The 15,545-nt window shown below is 54.8% G+C and overlaps 2 protein-coding genes across 11 annotated transcripts in view; one reads left to right on the top strand and one right to left on the bottom strand.

Annotated features, from left to right (window-relative positions):
• Window positions 1–9,038, bottom strand: part of LOC116760741 — a 39,434-nt gene extending 30,396 nt beyond the window's left edge. For 8 of the 10 annotated variants that reach the window (XR_004351831.1, XM_032646066.1, XM_032646069.1 and 5 more), the window contains exon 1: window positions 8,818–9,038. Coding sequence is in view for 7 of the 10 variants with exons in the window: in XM_032646066.1 (XP_032501957.1) it covers window positions 8,818–9,012 (195 nt within the window). In the remaining 3 variants the exon portion in view is untranslated. Of the gene's footprint in view, window positions 1–8,600; window positions 8,738–8,817 lie in introns of all 10 variants that reach the window. The other 2 variants (XM_032646072.1, XM_032646071.1) reach the window with 2 other exon arrangements.
• Window positions 2,304–11,926, top strand: LOC116760486 (translation initiation factor IF-2-like). Its single transcript, XM_032645384.1, has 4 exons — window positions 2,304–2,330; window positions 6,484–6,611; window positions 8,688–10,073; window positions 10,936–11,926. The coding sequence occupies exons 1-4, from the start codon at window positions 2,304–2,306 to the stop codon at window positions 11,111–11,113; spliced, it is 1,719 nt and encodes a 572-aa protein (XP_032501275.1). The 3' UTR covers window positions 11,114–11,926.
• The last annotated feature ends 3,619 nt before the right edge of the window (window positions 11,927–15,545 follow it).

Here is a 15,545-nt window from a genome sequence, read left to right on the forward strand (position 1 = left end):
AACCCTGCAAAGCCCACCTTTTAAATGCAAAGGTTCTGGGACCAACAGAGAAACTCAGGCAGCCACAGAACCCAGCTCCCAGACGGCAGTGGTGGCGTGGCCCAGGGACCCAAAGGTCTTCAAGGGACTCTACTCCCTGCCCCGCTGGCCACGGTTCAGGCCCTGGATGGTCAGGATGTCTTGGGCCACAGCTCTGCAAATGCGAAACCAGGATGAGATCAGGGCACAGGCAGGCCCTGGGACCACTCAGGGCCCCCGAGGGTTGGTCTGGTGGACGTGCCCACACGCACCCCAGAAGCCGTCTGTGGGCAGGGTGGTTAGGAACCGGGCTTAAATAAGTGCTTAAAATACAAAGCCCAAAACAACCTAAAAGATTTTCCCCACACGAAGCTGAGAGCCGAAAAGAGCTTCCTTTTATCCCCCCTCCCTCCCCAAAAATAAAATAAAATAAAAGGGAGAAAGAAACTGGATCGCTCAACTGTGGACATGGCAGCATTAAAGATGCCGGACAAAATGAAAGGGCCTCTGTTTCTCAAAGCAGAATCCACCCTCCCGTGTGCCAGCCTGGCCCTGCCTGCCGAGGAGTTTGCTGGGAGGAGCATGGATGTTTCTGGTGTTTTTCCCTCTGCCACTTCTGGCGTCGCCAAAAATTAAAATCATAATAATGGTGATGATGATAAGACCACCCCCCAAAAAACCGACATAACTGAGCACGAGAGAGTAGGCCGTGCCTATTAATGCCTCCTGAAACATTTGTTCAAATTATAATTGAACATGCAGCTACTGTGAAATAACAAACATTCATTTTTATTGTGATTTCTAAAGCCTGTAGCTCTGGATCTTAAAAATAAATGGGTCTGGCTGCTGCATTTTCCCTGCAGTTTTTGGAAGGGCTCACTTCACTGAAGATGTGGGGGGCTGGGGGCGGTCTGAAATAGAATTTTGAATTTCGGATAACCAATTAGAGGGAAGGAAACGTAACAGGCACTGAGCACAAGATGGCAGAGCCCTCGGCTTATCTCCAGCACAAGAGAAGGGAAGAAGGAGACTTACCCGAGGTGCAGAATGAGGAGGTTCTCAAAAGCAAGGAAGTGAAAACGGTGTCTCTCACCCGGCCGGCTGGTCACCGTGGCAAGCAGAGGAGGGAAGGGGCTGCTGGCCAGCAGGCCGTGCCCAGGTGCCAGCCCCCGTCCAACAGGCCCTCAGGCGCCTGGTCTCTGGCCACCATCGTCCATCGGTTCCTCGGTCCTGGCCAGCGCGGCCTGGGCCTCGGCCACCCCGGCACCCAGAGGCAGGGCTGCCAGGGCCAAGTGGTGCTGGGGAGGCCCCGCTGCCAGCCCAGGAGGACGAGGAAAATGCTACTTTTGTCTCCTGCTCTCATCTGGCACTGGCTGCCCGGGGAGGGGGGGCCAGAGGCGGCCGCTACGGCTCAGCCCCGCCCACCGGGAATTTTTGAAAGATGCTCATGGGTGCCGGGAGGATGGCAGACGTGGCAGAGGCGGGTGGGCCGGACCCCGAAACCCACCACCGGGGGGGGGGGGGCGGCTGGCCAAGCGGGAGAGGGAGGGGGCAGCAGGAGCGTCTGGCCACTCAGCGGCCGGCCTGAGGAGGACGCCGGGAGCCGGCCCAGGCCCGGGCGCCAGCCCTCCCCGTGGACAGGCGGCGCGGCCCTGGGCGCCATGTTGCGAGCCGCCTGCCTGGCTGGGCTGCTCCGGGGATAGAGGCCACATTGTTCCCACGCTGGGCCCGGCCGAGGGGCAGGCGGCAGCCAGCACCCCGGCTGTGCTCCCCGGGATCCCCTGGAGCGAGCCCACTCTAGCCGATGCCCTGGGAGGTTACGCCGTCAGGCTCGAGAGCCGGACCACTAGCTTGAACCCAGCCTTGGGTCCAAGCGGCCACCTAACCCCGGGCAAGCCACGCCACCTCTCCCGGCCTCAGTTTCCCCATGAGTACACGGGACAGGGGTCTCAGCTCCAGCCACTCAGGGCTGCTGTGATGACACAATGAAAAATGCACACAGCCAGGCCGCGGCGAGGGGCCCGGGGTCGGGCTCCAGGCCCATCACCACACCCCATTCAGACCGTCACAAATCCACCAGTTTCACCGAGGCAAGTCCTCCACCACAGCGAGGAAAGGTGACCCGTGCCTGGCCTGGGTCACTGGGCTTGAGGTTCTAACCCAGGCACTCTCACTTGAAGATTTATCGGACCCGGCGGCCCTCTCCTGCAGGCACGGGCTGTGGCCGCTTGGCCAGCCTGCCCAGGTCTCTCCATCGGCCCTTTCTGTGGCCAGGAGCGGAGGCGATGACCGCCTGGCTGTCCCTGTGCAGGGTGAGCCACAAGGCTGCCAGTGTGGGCAGGGTCCCCGGGCAGGCAGGGCCAGCTCTGGGGGTGGAAGGGACCGCATGGAGTGACCGAGGCTGGGCCGCCGAGCCAGGGTTCGCTCGTGGGCCCTGGGTTGCTCCCCGGCTTACGGGCCTTTCTGTGGCTGGGAGCTCCCCACCGCGCCCCGGCTGCCTGGAGTACGTTTTATTTTAATACTGCTTTATGCCTGTGCAGAGACGGCCATACCCAAAGCACAAGGCCGGGGGGTGCGGGGGGAGCGAGAAGGAAGAGGCCAGGAGGAGCCCTCTGATCTTCGGACTCTGGTCTCACGCATGCGGCCACGTGACTAGCTCACCAGCTGATGCCAGAGACAAAGCAGGTAGGATTCCGATGCCACGCGCCCGACCAGGAACGCTGGGAATTCCATTCCAGGAACGGCTTGGCACGGCTGCCAACAGCCTGGCCCCGGGAGGAGAGGGTCCCCCATGATCCATGCGGAAAGCCACTGAAAACTGCGGGGCCGTTTGGGGGCCGCCCTGAAAGGAGGAGGTGGGCACCCTCTCTCACCCGGCCTCCCCGACACACACACACACACACACACACACACACACACACACACACACCACACACTATCACCACAACCAGAAGTGGCCGCTGCTGTGCCCAGCTGGCTGCCCAGGAGATAAAGGCCTCCGCCCCAAGGCCTGCGGGCCAGCGTGGGGTCCGGGACACAAGACATCAGCCAGGGCGGAGGGGTATCCAGGCCCAGACCAGGCCCTTCTCGGATGCACTGCGTGCTGTGAGGTTTGGCAGCCATGCCACAGTGCCGGGGCCAGAATCCCCATCGACAAGCCCTTCTCCTCCTGGCAGGGCGGGGAGGGCTCCGCAGGTGACACGCATGGACCCTGACATCCTCAGGACACACATGTGGCCCTGCAGGCCGGCACCTGCGTGTCTGGTGCCTGTTCATGCCTGCTCGGAGCCCAGGGCTGGTGATGTGATATGCAACCCACCAGGGCGTCTCTTACTGTTAAAACATATGGAAGACTGAAGCCCCGGCTCCATCATTTCATTATAATTTAAAATGTAATTATAAAAGGCTGATTTGAATGTAAATATCGCTCTTAAACACATGAAAGACGAATCTAGATTTAAGAGCCCCAAATCAGCAGGTAAATATTTCAGCTAAATGCTCTCCCTAACCATGTGAAATCCTAGAATTAAAGGAAGGGCGATTCACAGAAAAACCCAGTCCTGCCTTTAGAAACCGGGGCAACAGGGACAACATTCTTGTTTTTCATCTTAAGGGGAAATTCTATTACTCCAAAAACAGAAAAAGAAAATTTGGCCTTTACTTTGTACGTCCCATGCACACATTTTCTCACCACAACTACCAGGCTCATTCAGCAATAATAACCATCACCTCTGGGGTCATATATCTACTCAGAAAACCTCTTAGCCACTGATTCAACAGTGGGCCTGGCCGGCCGTTTGCAGAGGTGCCCGATTTATCCATCCACACGGATTCTGAGCCATCCCTAAAGGCAAGACTCCTGAATACGGACTGAAACAAGTTTCCCGTCCAAAATTTCACAGTGAGACTTTGCAGCATTTTACTTTCAAACCCCTCTCCATTCAAACAAACAAACAAACAAAAAACCCAGTAAATAAAAGCTTGTGTTTTACGGTTGTTCTGCCTGTCAGGAGATTTCAGTCTTTTCCATTTCAATTTTACCAACTCTACTCGTGGCCTCAGAGGCTGTTACGGTTACCCCTCAAAGAGAACTCTCTTCATAGCATTTTTTTTGGGGGGGCGGTTAATGCAGAAGGTGAAACACACCACAGCTAAGAGGTTCCAGGACTTTTGTTTTTTTAAAGATGCAACGTCAATTTAAAAAACAAAACCTCATTTTTGAAGCCAGATATTATAATTTGCCAACAAAGTCTTTGGGGCAAAGGGGAAGCCTGACAGGGAGGGGCCCGTCTTCGTCCACCCTGATCGGGGCCACTCCCTCTTCTGTCCTCCACCTACCAGTCTGAGGACCCCCTAAGCTGGTGGGGGGCGGGTCTCGGCCGATTGTCCGCCACGGCCTTCCCAACGCCAGGAAGACTGATTCTCCGATGTTTCCATCACGAGCCCCAGCCTGATCAGTTCCTCCCGGAGTCCCTAACGTGAGCCTGGGATCCAGGCCTTGCTTCCCAGGGCGCCTTCCTGGCTGCACTGAAGCTGGACCTTGGGTCGGCAGCCAGGGTCGGCAGCTGTAGCACCACCAGCGGCCACAGAGCGGGGAAGATGGAGGTGGCTCCTAAGAAGACCTCAGAGTAAAATCCTGTTCCTTCTATTTCTTCAGAAAATGTCCATCCGGCTCAACTCTGGGCCGCCAGGCTTGTCCAGCTAGAAGGGTGTTCGAGAGACCATGTGTGGCTTCGCCAAGTCAGGCCAGATCCCAAGTTCATCGGAGAACAGGATTAGGGGAGGAGTGAAGGACACCAGAGAATCACAAATATTGTCCCCAATTGCTCTTGGTGGCTTTCCCCCCACCCCCTGGGGACAGACCCTTCCTCTTCTTAAACTCCGACAAAGTGAGTTTGTCTCACTTCCATTCTGCCATCTCCCGGCAGACAAAGGCCGACCAGGTCTGGCCCGAGGGAGGCTCCATCCAGCCCACGATCCAAAACCTGGCTACCTTTCCAATGCTTGCCAACATGCCCCTGTGGCCTTGCAGAAGAAATCACAGAGGAAGAAAAAATAAACTTGTGAAAGTTTAAACTCCACTCAATTAAAAAAAAAAAAAAAAAAAGCCAGACATTCCCACTGAAATTTCCCAAGAACCACAGGTCAGGGGACTTTCTTTTTTTCCTTTTCTGTAAATCTCATCCCTGACTGAGTTCTCAGGACCTGTGATGCTCAGACACTGGCGCTCCACTGGCCCAGCCAACGGGACACTGGTCAGCCCTGAAAATAAATATTTCATATAAAAGGTCCATTGTCTTTGCCCAGAGACAATTGTTGCTTTTTCTCCCTCCTCAGCTCCATAACATCAGAAAGCACGGCTGGTGCCATCTGGGGTTCTTTCTTGTTCCAACAAGATGTTTTGAGAAAGGGCAATCTTGCTGGGTCTTCCTGGACGATCAGCTAAGAGAGAAAATTCTCCCAAAGCAAGCGTTTTGGTAAACGTTCGCTGGTATGGGGCCAAAGAACAATTAGCTCATCAGAGTGGTGAAACCCTCCCATCCAACTGCTACCTGCATTGCCCGCAAGGAGGCTGGCGGCTGGGGTGGGCCACTCTGGACCCCTGAGTCACGATGCCTTGCCCTTGTCTTGCCCTGGTCAGCCCCCTGGGGCCAGCGCCCAGGTGGGCTCCTCGGGTGCCATCATTGGGGAGGTCTCGACTTCCTAGGTGCCGAGGAAGGGGCACCTCCTCCGTAAGCACGTCCCTAAGCCAAGTCCCTGGGATAAGGGAAGCCCTGGCTTTGCAAGTTCCTGACACTCTGTGTTGAAAAGATCAAGGTTCACTTTCGCTACCACCTGGGGGGGGTGGGGATGGTAAACTCTCAGGTGTCCTTTGTAATGAAACCAAAACTAGGTTCCCTGCTTCTTAGAAACTCAAAAATATAATAATGACTCGCAATAAAAATGGCGATTACTATTTACAACGAAAACAATTACAACAGCCATTTATGACGTCCCTGCCACGTGCCAGGAACCGTGGTCTGTGGAAATAATGTTGTCTGAAACTTCCGAATCACCCTCTGAGGCTGGGATTCTTATTTTTGCTCTAGAGCTTGGGGTGCAGTGCCGGGAGGTGATGCCACTTGTCCAGGGTCTCATGGTGAGCCTGGGGTGGGGGCCGGATGGGAGCTGCCCGGACGTGAGCTAGGACAGCCCCCCTTCACGGGATTTCCGCAAGGGCATTCTCTGTTCTCCCCAGACATGCAGATACACCCTCCCAGCCCGACAACAGCCAGGTGTGATGCTTTTAAGATGTTTTCCTGCCCGGCCTCTGGGGCCTCCTTCCCTTCCCGAGCACCATCCCTCGCTTGGGGCACGTGTCGGTTTCCCCGGACACCAAGGAGCACCCACCCAGGCAGGGTGACCGTCAGGGTGGGCAAAGCCCTCTGGCCCCTCCCTGGGCCCCACCTTCTGCCTTCCGGTCAGGCCTCGTCCACGCCGTGCACGGCGTCATCCACGGTGGCCACAGGGACCCGAAAGCAGCCCCGCCGCAAAGCTCCCTGCTGTTTCCGTGGAGCCAAGCAAGATGTTGTCTGCACCTGTTCAGGCGGCGTGTGAGACCTGGGCAGCCAGCTTCACCCACACCCTGGAGACGCCCAGGCCAGAATCGGGGGCCTCAAGTGGCCAGAGGCGGGGCACGGCAAGGCCCCAGTGCAGGCCAGGGGCCACGCCGGGCCCGGCCCTGGTTGAAAACAAAAGCAAGAACACGAAGGCCGTCCTCCCGCCAGCCCGCCCCGGTCCACAAGACCCTGTCCCCTGCTTAGCACATTCTTTCCCTTAAATCCAGAGTGACAAAAACCAGACATGCGCCAGTTTCGTTTTCCGAACCTCGTCTTGTGTCCTCGTCCTCAAAAATACATTTTTATCCGGGTGAGACATCCCTACATAGTAAGAAGCCCCTGGCGGGACCCGGGTCTCCACTGGGAGTCTCCAGTGGAACTGGGCTGGCTCTAAGGACAGGACGACGGCAGGACAGGATGGCTTGGTGCCGAGGCAGGGCCTCTGTCTGCGGGGCAGGCCCCGATGTTGGCAGTGGACTCTCAGCCCCATCACATTCCCTTTGCCCGGGGCACACACGGGGCAGGCGATGGACCTCTGGAGCTGTGACGAACAGCAACCCCCCACTGAGTGGCCCTCGGATGCTCAGGCCTTGCCCAGCTCCCAGCATATGGCCCATAGGCCCGCGGAGAGGGAGCAACCCATGCCCCCTGTTTCGGGGTCTGTTTTAATCCTGGGGGATTCCCGACAGTCTGAGCAGAACGCCACACCATCCCTGCCCATCGTGTGCTATGTTACGGGGGTCATCTGTGGACCTGGGAAAACGTCTCCCGCATTTTACAGGCAAGGCCCCGACAGAAGCTGGGCTTTCCGTAATTACTAACCCGTCACCGCCAATGCCACGGCAAGCAGCAGCTCGCGGCCGAACTGGCATGCCTTCCGCAGCTGCGCCCCGGTTTCTGAGATCACTCCCCGATGTCCCACCCCCGGGTTTCATGTCTGCTAACTGCCTCTGATAAAGTCATAAATACAAATGTAAAACAGGGGACCGAGGGAGCAGAGGATGGCCTAGCAAAAAAAGATGGCGAGGATAGCTCTACAGTACGAAGCAAACTTTCAGCCTCGGTGCCGGGTGGGCAAGACCTTATTGAAGTGGTCTCCTTGTCCCTCTGGGTTCTCCCCTCAGATCTGGAAACCAGGCAGCCCGGGGAGAGGAAGGCATGAGGCAGGCCTGGGCTACTCAGGCCTCTGTCCACGTTCCCGGAAACACAGCCTCCGAGTGCCAGCTCACACTCCGGGGTGTTATGGAAACAGGCCCCCCTCCCCATTATTTTGTGGTCAAGGCACCCAGCAAGGTTGTCCAAACCACATCAATAAGATGGGGGAGAGTAAAGGGGAAATCACACCTGCGATATGATCATATCAAAAACCGGGTTAACCCCCCCCCCAGTTACAGGTTTCATTTTAACAGGATAGGTACACGCAAGTACAAACAAGCATTTGAAAATCCCAAATAGCTAGAACCAACAAACTAAAATAAAGTGAACACAGTGCTGGCGTGCAGAGACTGCCTTGGCCTCTGAAGCCCAACTATGAAGAAATTAATTTCAGTGTTACCTTAAAACCCTGTAATTACGGCCAATGTGCATTCCTCCACCCCCTTTCTTGCTCCCCACAAATTCCCCAGGGCTGCCGGCTGGGCCCGTATGTGACCCACCTATAAAGGGGGATTTATTATGAAAAGTTATGAGTTGTTTTTCGTTTTATGCCACCATAAACAGCAGCTTCCACGCACAGGGCTTTCACTCCACCGGCCCAATCGGCCAGTGCTTGACCGAGGGCCGCCCTAAACCAGCTCTCCATAAATGCCTGACCAGCAGAAAAAAATAAGAAGCACTGCTGGACTGTAGCTTCCAATTAACCTTTCCGAACACATCTAATCTAAAAACAGATGTGTTCTCTTTCCTTCTATTCTACGTAAGATGCCTGCTAACGGTATTTTATGTGTTCAACAAAATTCTCTCTGGCAAATGGCCGGCACACACCTGAGATCGGAAGCTGTATTTCACAAATTCCAAGTTCCAGAATTTTAATGACGGCCATGGAGTTCTTGCAAGCTGGTGCGGCTTCAGGTTCAAGAACAACCTCCTTCCCGGGTCCCCTGGTCTGTGGAAGGCCTGCCCTACAGAAGGGCTCTTCTTAGGAATCCCTTCATTAATATTTAAATATTCACTAAGTAGCGAAAGTGAGAAATGCACTTACCGGCCTCAAGAATCGAGAGTGAACCCAATCGAGACAGGGGCGCTCTGCCCTTGCCGGAGGGACGCGCCCGGACGCAGCCGGCGTTGCGCTATCGTGCCCACGGCTGCACAGGCCCTCGGCCATCGGTCTGAGTCGTGGGTTCCAAGTGATTCTCTCCTTCACGCGGCGAAAGGGCAGAGAGCAAAGCGGTGCCATCTCCCACAACTCTTGGCAGGGTGGGACAGCTCCGGGACGGCGCGGGCGAAGCGCACGGCCAGGCCCCACTCCCCTGGTCCCGCACCGCGCCTCGGACCGCGCTGCTCCACTTCTCCTGGCTCCGGCTTCCCTGTGTTGAACGACCGGACCTCCCCGCAGAGTGGCCCGCAGGACACGATCTCCACGTCCGCGACCTGCGCCGCGAGGGACCTTTGTCCCGGACGAAAACGAAAGCGCGCGGGGCCGGGGACGCCCACGCCCTGCAGCGGAGGTCCGCGCCGGCGCGCCCCGCGACTTTCTCCAAGTTCACGTGCATCCCGGGGCTGGCGGCCGGGCTCCGCTGGCCCGAACTTCCAGCGCCGGGCCGTCGGGCGCGTTGCGGGGTGCGGACGGTCACCGGACGGCCGGGCGGCGCGGGCCCGGGGCACAATGAAAGCCGCCGGGCCGGCGGACCGGCGGGCGAGCGCGGGGACAACGCGGGCCCGGCCTCCGCGCGGCCGCTCGTCTAGTGCGGCCGGGGCGCCGAATGCGGCGGCTGGGCACAGACGCGCCGCGCGCCCGGTGCATGCTAATGGCCGGCGGCCGCGCCATGAATTATTCAGCAGCGGCGCGGAGAGGGCGAGCGCGGCGCGGAGGGCGGCCCGGCCCGTGTGTCCCCCGCCGCTGCGAAGCCGCCGCGGCGACTTCCCAAACTTTCCCGGGTCGGCACCGAGGATGCGGCCCCTGCGGCGCCTCCGTCCCCGCCCGAGCGCGCCGGCCGCGCTTCCCCCGTTGCCGCCTATTTTATGTCTTTTGTCTCGGAGTTGGCACCTGTCCCAGAGAGCGCGTTTCCCTGCCCACCCCTTCGCCGCCGGATCAGGGCGGGGGAGGGGGTACGGGGGACCTGGAGAGGAGGGGACGGGGAAGCAAGGCGCCTACGGCCCCGCAGCCCGAGGAGACCGCCCGGGGGCAGCGGCCGTGACGCGCTCCCGGGCGCCCCTGTTCCGCGGGGAGGTCAGGGCTTCGGCTGTGCCCGGAATACCAACAAGGCCGCCCGGGGCCCCCGGCCGTGCCCGCTGCGGGTGAGGACCGGGCGCGGCCCCTCCCCGCCGCCCCCCCCACCCCCCACCCTCCGCCGCGCACCCTCCTCCCGGGGCCGGCGCGCGCGGGCGGGGCGGGCGGCGCGAGCAGCGGATTCGCCGCCCGGGCCCCGCGCCTGGGCCCGCAGCCCCGCGTGCGCGCCCCCGCGGGCACGCCGCCCCGGGGGCTCCCCGCCCGCGCGGTCCCGGCCGCCTGCCCCCGCGGGGTAGGGGGCACCGTGCCGCGAGGACTCATCAGCCTTCTGCTTCGCGCCTGGCGGCCCGCACGCCCCGGCCGCGGCCCGTCCCCGCCGCCCTGGCACCGAGGCGGCTGCCGGAGCGCGCTCGGCGGCTGCGCTCCGAGGCGCCGGCTGCCATGATTGCGGGCAGCGGGGCGCGCGCGCGCACGCTCGGGCCCGGCTTGGGGACCCGGGGCGAACCCACGGTCCCTGGCCTGACTGCAGCCCCGTGCGAGCCGCGGAGTGCGGCCAGGTCTCCGGGCTCATCCCAGCGAGGCTAGTGTTCGCCGTGGAGTTCTAGACGAGGCTCCGGGTCAGGGCTTGGGGTCGACGGTGGCAGCGGGCTTCCCCCGGGGCAGGGCGCGCACCAGGAGGACCCCGCGGCGGCTCGTTCCAACACCGCCCGCCCTGCTGCGGGAGGGCCGCGGTGCCCAGTGGGGTGGGAGGCGGGGTTCAGAGGATCCTGTGAAGTGGAGGGGGGCAGCGCACTGTGCCCAGAGATGGGGGGGCGCAAGGTGCCTGGTGGAGGGGGGCCCTCACGGTGCCCGGGGAGGCATGGGATGGGCGGGGGCACCGTGCCCGGAGCCGCTGCCCGGCTCCGACCTCGCTCTCTTCCTTCCCCGCAGAAACAACTTCCTGCTCCCCCGGCCCAGGGCGCAGGAGCTGCGGGGAGAAGTTCTAGGCCGCAGCTTTGCTATCTTGGAGCCGGACGACGACACTGCTGCCCACGGGCCGCGCGGTTCCTTCCCGCGCCCTCTCCCGCGGTCGCGACCAGCCGGGCTCCAGGGCCCGGACACTGGTTAGAGTGACAAGAAGGCCGCAGATGCTTTTTTCTGCCTGCTCCGCAGGAGCGCCTGAGTGGTTTCTGGCGCTTGGGGACGCCGACACGGGGTCGCTGTGCTCGGACCCCATCCCCCTGCCTGGGCATGCCCTCTCTCGGAGCCAGATGGACCTGGTTGTCCCCGGATGCCCGCGACAGGGGCCCGAGAGAAAGAAGGCCTCCTGGGCCCCATCCCAGTGTCTCTCTGTGCCTGTCTCCCCGCCCCCCCCCCCGCCGGCCTTGGCATTCTAACCAGTGTCCCTTGACGTCACATCTCGCCATTTCTGTCAACCAATTGAAACTTGCCCGTTGTCATAAAAATATATATACTTTTTATGCCATTGGTAAATTCAAAAGTTCCTCGTGTGCCCTGCTTCCCAGGAAACTTCATTCCACCTTGGATTGGATGGCCGAGGCAGGGGTACTGGCCATGGGGCGAGGCTGGGCTGGGGCAGCTGGAGCAGCTCCGCCAGGGCCTCTGTTGCCCACTGACCCACCCTGGAGGCTCCCTAGACCCCCATGACCTTGGCCTTGAATTGTGCTAGACACACACACACACACATCACTGCCACCACCGTATGACATACGATTTGGGGAGGGGGAGAAAACAGGATCCATTAAGAAATCTTCCAAAATTACTTTCCTATGTGTTAGAATCTTACTGTGGCCTCTTCTTGCTAGGGATAGCTCCCCCCCGCCCGCCCCCGTGAGAAAATTCAGTTTTAGAAAGTGGAGTAGAAATGTTTTCTGGTTAATCTTTTCACCGAAATCCTGACCAACTTTCACTTTCCACGGCTGCTGACACCAAGCCGAGAGAGCCCAAGCAGGGGTGATTTCTCAAGGGGGTCGGTTTCACTCTTTCCCTGAGGAAGGTCCAGGGTGGCCCTCCCAGCTTCCAGGACTATGGGGTCCAGCTTGGGAAGCCCAGGAATTCTGTACTCCTCCTTCCTCCGAAAAGAAGGACAGCCTGAGACTCGGGAATGCCGGACCCACGTTCTAGCAATACGGCAGAGAAAAACAATCTCTCTTGTCCTTTATAATTTCCTTCACTATTACAGTTCCCAGCCCTGACTAGGACGTGTGGAGTAAGAGGACATGTTCCCACGAGATGATTATGTGCAGGGCAGTCCCCCAAAGCCACACAGATCCTGCTATCACCCCCCCCCCCTCCGCTCCGGCCACGCCAAGGAAGAACCCAACCGCTAACTGCCATTATAAATTCCCCCTTTCCCCATCTTTACTGTATGGTTCAACTACTTTATAAAAAACATATTAAAGACATTTTGTGGTTTAGCAACGCTGGGGACTCTAAAACAACAGAAATGCTTCGCAGACTGGGTTGAAGGCAGAGATCTAAACGCTGTAAGTACCAGGCCCCTTTGATACCAAATCTTGTTTTTCCAAAATAATGAGCAAGACTGGTAACAACCAAACGGGGATTTTGAAAATAAATATCTGGTTACTATTCTCATGTAAAACCATTCCCAAGTGCAAACTCTAGAAACGCTTCATACCTTTGAGATATGTTCACACACACACACAAATACTACAACCAATACACCCAACAACCACACCATAAATTTATAATAACTTTCCTAAACACTATAAATATTATAACTAATGTGATATATGTTGTGTGATTAAATGGGTGGATTAAAACACTGAATTTAAAAAGCCACAAAGAAAAAGAGATTATCTTCCATTATGCCACTTACAACTTTTGTTCCATTGGCACAAATACAAATTTGGCAACTGTATCATTACTGAAGGCAGTGACTAAATACCAGGATATTAGCTTTGTAATTTTCACCTGAAATCATTGTATAATCATAGCGGCTTGCTAACCTTTTTATTAGCTGATTTTTTTTTTTCTGGCTTTCACACACAGTAATAAGTTAATTTAATGCCTCTTTCCTCCTCCCAATTTTTATTTGGTAAAACAAGAAATTGGGTGAGTCAGAATAATATTCAAGGACACACACTCTTTTTTATCCTCTCTCTACTTGGCAAGGATTTACATATAATTTGGTTGCAGATTCAAAAATCAAACCCTGCTTTATGCAAAGAAAATAATAGCACTCAGGTAATTCTAATGGGTATTTTTCAGGTTTCAGGTTTTTAAAGTCTCTTTCCAACTCGCTATCACATTATATTATTCAAAGTAAATAATATTAAAAAGCGTGCTCACATTAGCAAAACGGAAGCCTGGGAATTGACTTTGTTGAGGAAGACGCTGATGGACAGTTTTCCTAGAGGAAGAACTTGGTCTCTGCCTGTGGGCCGCACCATGCCCGCGGTCAGATATTTGAAAAATAAGTCCTAGGGAGGCTCTGGCTATACCAGGATGTTTATAGTATCAGCCTTATACAGTTATTTTTTCCTGATTTCTCCCAAGATTTGCCTTATGGGAATGCGGCCGGCCACTTCCTGCTATGCCCCGGCTCAGCCTTCGGCCGAAGCCCAGCCTCACGAGGACAGGGCACTTGAGAGTGTAGTTTCCCTTTTCTTAACCTAGCGACGTTTTAATAGTTTAAAATTTTCTTCGGTATCCAAGACATTATGAGGACTTAGTAAACAGATGCATTTAATCTAATTAAAGCAAGCAGGATGAGTGCGAGTGAAAACTTACACTTTCACTGGGGTTTTGGACATTCGACTTGCCCACCCAAGACTCTCATGCTTTTAAAACTAGCCCGGTAAACCGGAGATGGCCAGTTTGTGGCGGCTCGTGGGTAAGATGCCACTTCTTCAGTCATCCCAGACAATGTGTCCTTTGGAGCAGCCTCTCAGGAGCTCTGGGTACCGTGTGGAAAGGCAGAACAGGCTTATGGTTTTTTTGTTTCTTTTTGCCTTTGTCTCCAAGTAGTTTGTAGGTTTGGGATTCCATTTTGATACCTCTGTTTCATAATAACTTGTACTCCTACTTTATGAAGGCTTCGTTTTTACTCTCAATTGTTTACCCAAAAACCTATCAATTAGTATCAACTTACCTTGGGTAAGCATTTTCTTTTTCTTATGGAGAGAGTTGAGGAGAGCGGACAGAAGCCTTCAGAGCAGTTTATAGGGTCTCAGGCTGGTTAAGGAAAAGCGGGCAAGCACCCGCAGAAAGGATTCTTTCCTTCCACACTTAATGGAGCGCTTTTCAAAATCTTTTGCTTTAGTTTACTCAGTTTTTGAGTTAACTAGCAACAGAAATGAAACTCTGGCCATGGGACAAGCATATGTGAGGAACAGAGCACAGGGCAGGATACTGCATTACTAGCCAAGACTCCCCCTGCAAAAAAAAAAAAAAAAAAAGCATGCTGGGAGAGCATTTCTATATCTTCTTTCTTTTAAAAAAAGATGTAAATATATATATTGTGTATATATATATATATATATATATATAAAATATATATATACACACAAAGAACAGACTTGTGCCCTCAGCTGACAGCGATCCGTTGCATGCCGGGTGGAGCTCCACACCCTTGCAATCACCTGTCTGGTTAGAAACCTTCTGTGAGCAGCTGTTTTATCATATTTAACACATTTTGGAAGTCCACACGTTCACTTTCCATGATGTTACCTGTGCATACGTATCAAAAAAAAAGTCTGTCAGCCCTGAGAGCATTCTTTAAGGAGTTAATTAATATTTTTCAATTAATAGGGGAGCTTTAAACAACCAGAAGTCTAAATTAATGTGTTTGATCATGTATATAAATATGTGACTATACTGTATATCATACATACATGTTAGTATGAAAAATTTTCCCTTACAGATGAGGAATTACAATGAATATTTTTCATTCCAAACTAGTAACAACACAAATCAGAAAATATGAATTAAAGATGAACGGCCAATATCCCTGGTTATATATGCATATATCAAATGCCAAAGCTACATTCTTGGCTTCATATAAGGAGTGAGAAAAAGCACAGGACAAACTAAATTTTTAAAAAATCAATACTACCTTTCAAAAAGATGTGGGTGCTGAATTTATTTCTTCAGGTTGCTCAGTTTTGCAATTTCTAAAATGGAATCGTCATAAATTGGGAAATTAACACTTTTCTGAAGAATCTATTGTATGGCTCATAGCAATTCTTTTTTAGCAGTTAAAGATATATTAGAATTTGGACTTTAACAGCTTCTGGTAGAAGGAGGTACCAACTTCCACGAGAATTAAAAGACATCAGAAAATCTGAAGAGTTTCACTCCCTCAATTTTCAAGGAATGCCTTCCTTTCATAGTTGAAAAGCCTCTGATTTTTTTGTGAAGAATATTTTTGTATCTTATCAATCCTTTATAGGGGCCTGAAATAGTCATTATTCCTTTTGAATTATATCTAAGCAGAATTTAGCTACTAAGAATTTAAAGCAATTTTAAACTTTAAAAACTGTTAACATGTTTATTTTTTTTTAATTTAAATAACGCCG

The sequence above is a fragment of the Phocoena sinus genome, chromosome 10 (assembly GCF_008692025.1).
Source record: "Phocoena sinus isolate mPhoSin1 chromosome 10, mPhoSin1.pri, whole genome shotgun sequence".
Lineage (NCBI taxonomy): Eukaryota > Metazoa > Chordata > Mammalia > Artiodactyla > Phocoenidae > Phocoena > Phocoena sinus.

Bases quoted from the DNA above. Each gene is read 5' to 3' on its own strand.
- LOC116760486 (XM_032645384.1), top strand. From the start codon at position 2,304: ATGACCGCCTGGCTGTCCCTGTGCAGG. The intron at 6,612-8,687 runs GTGAGACCTGGG...GTGCGGCTTCAG, and splicing joins TGCACCTGTTCAGGCGGCGT to GTTCAAGAACAACCTCCTTC. The intron at 10,074-10,935 runs GTGAGGACCGGG...CCTTCCCCGCAG, and splicing joins CCCGGCCGTGCCCGCTGCGG to AAACAACTTCCTGCTCCCCC.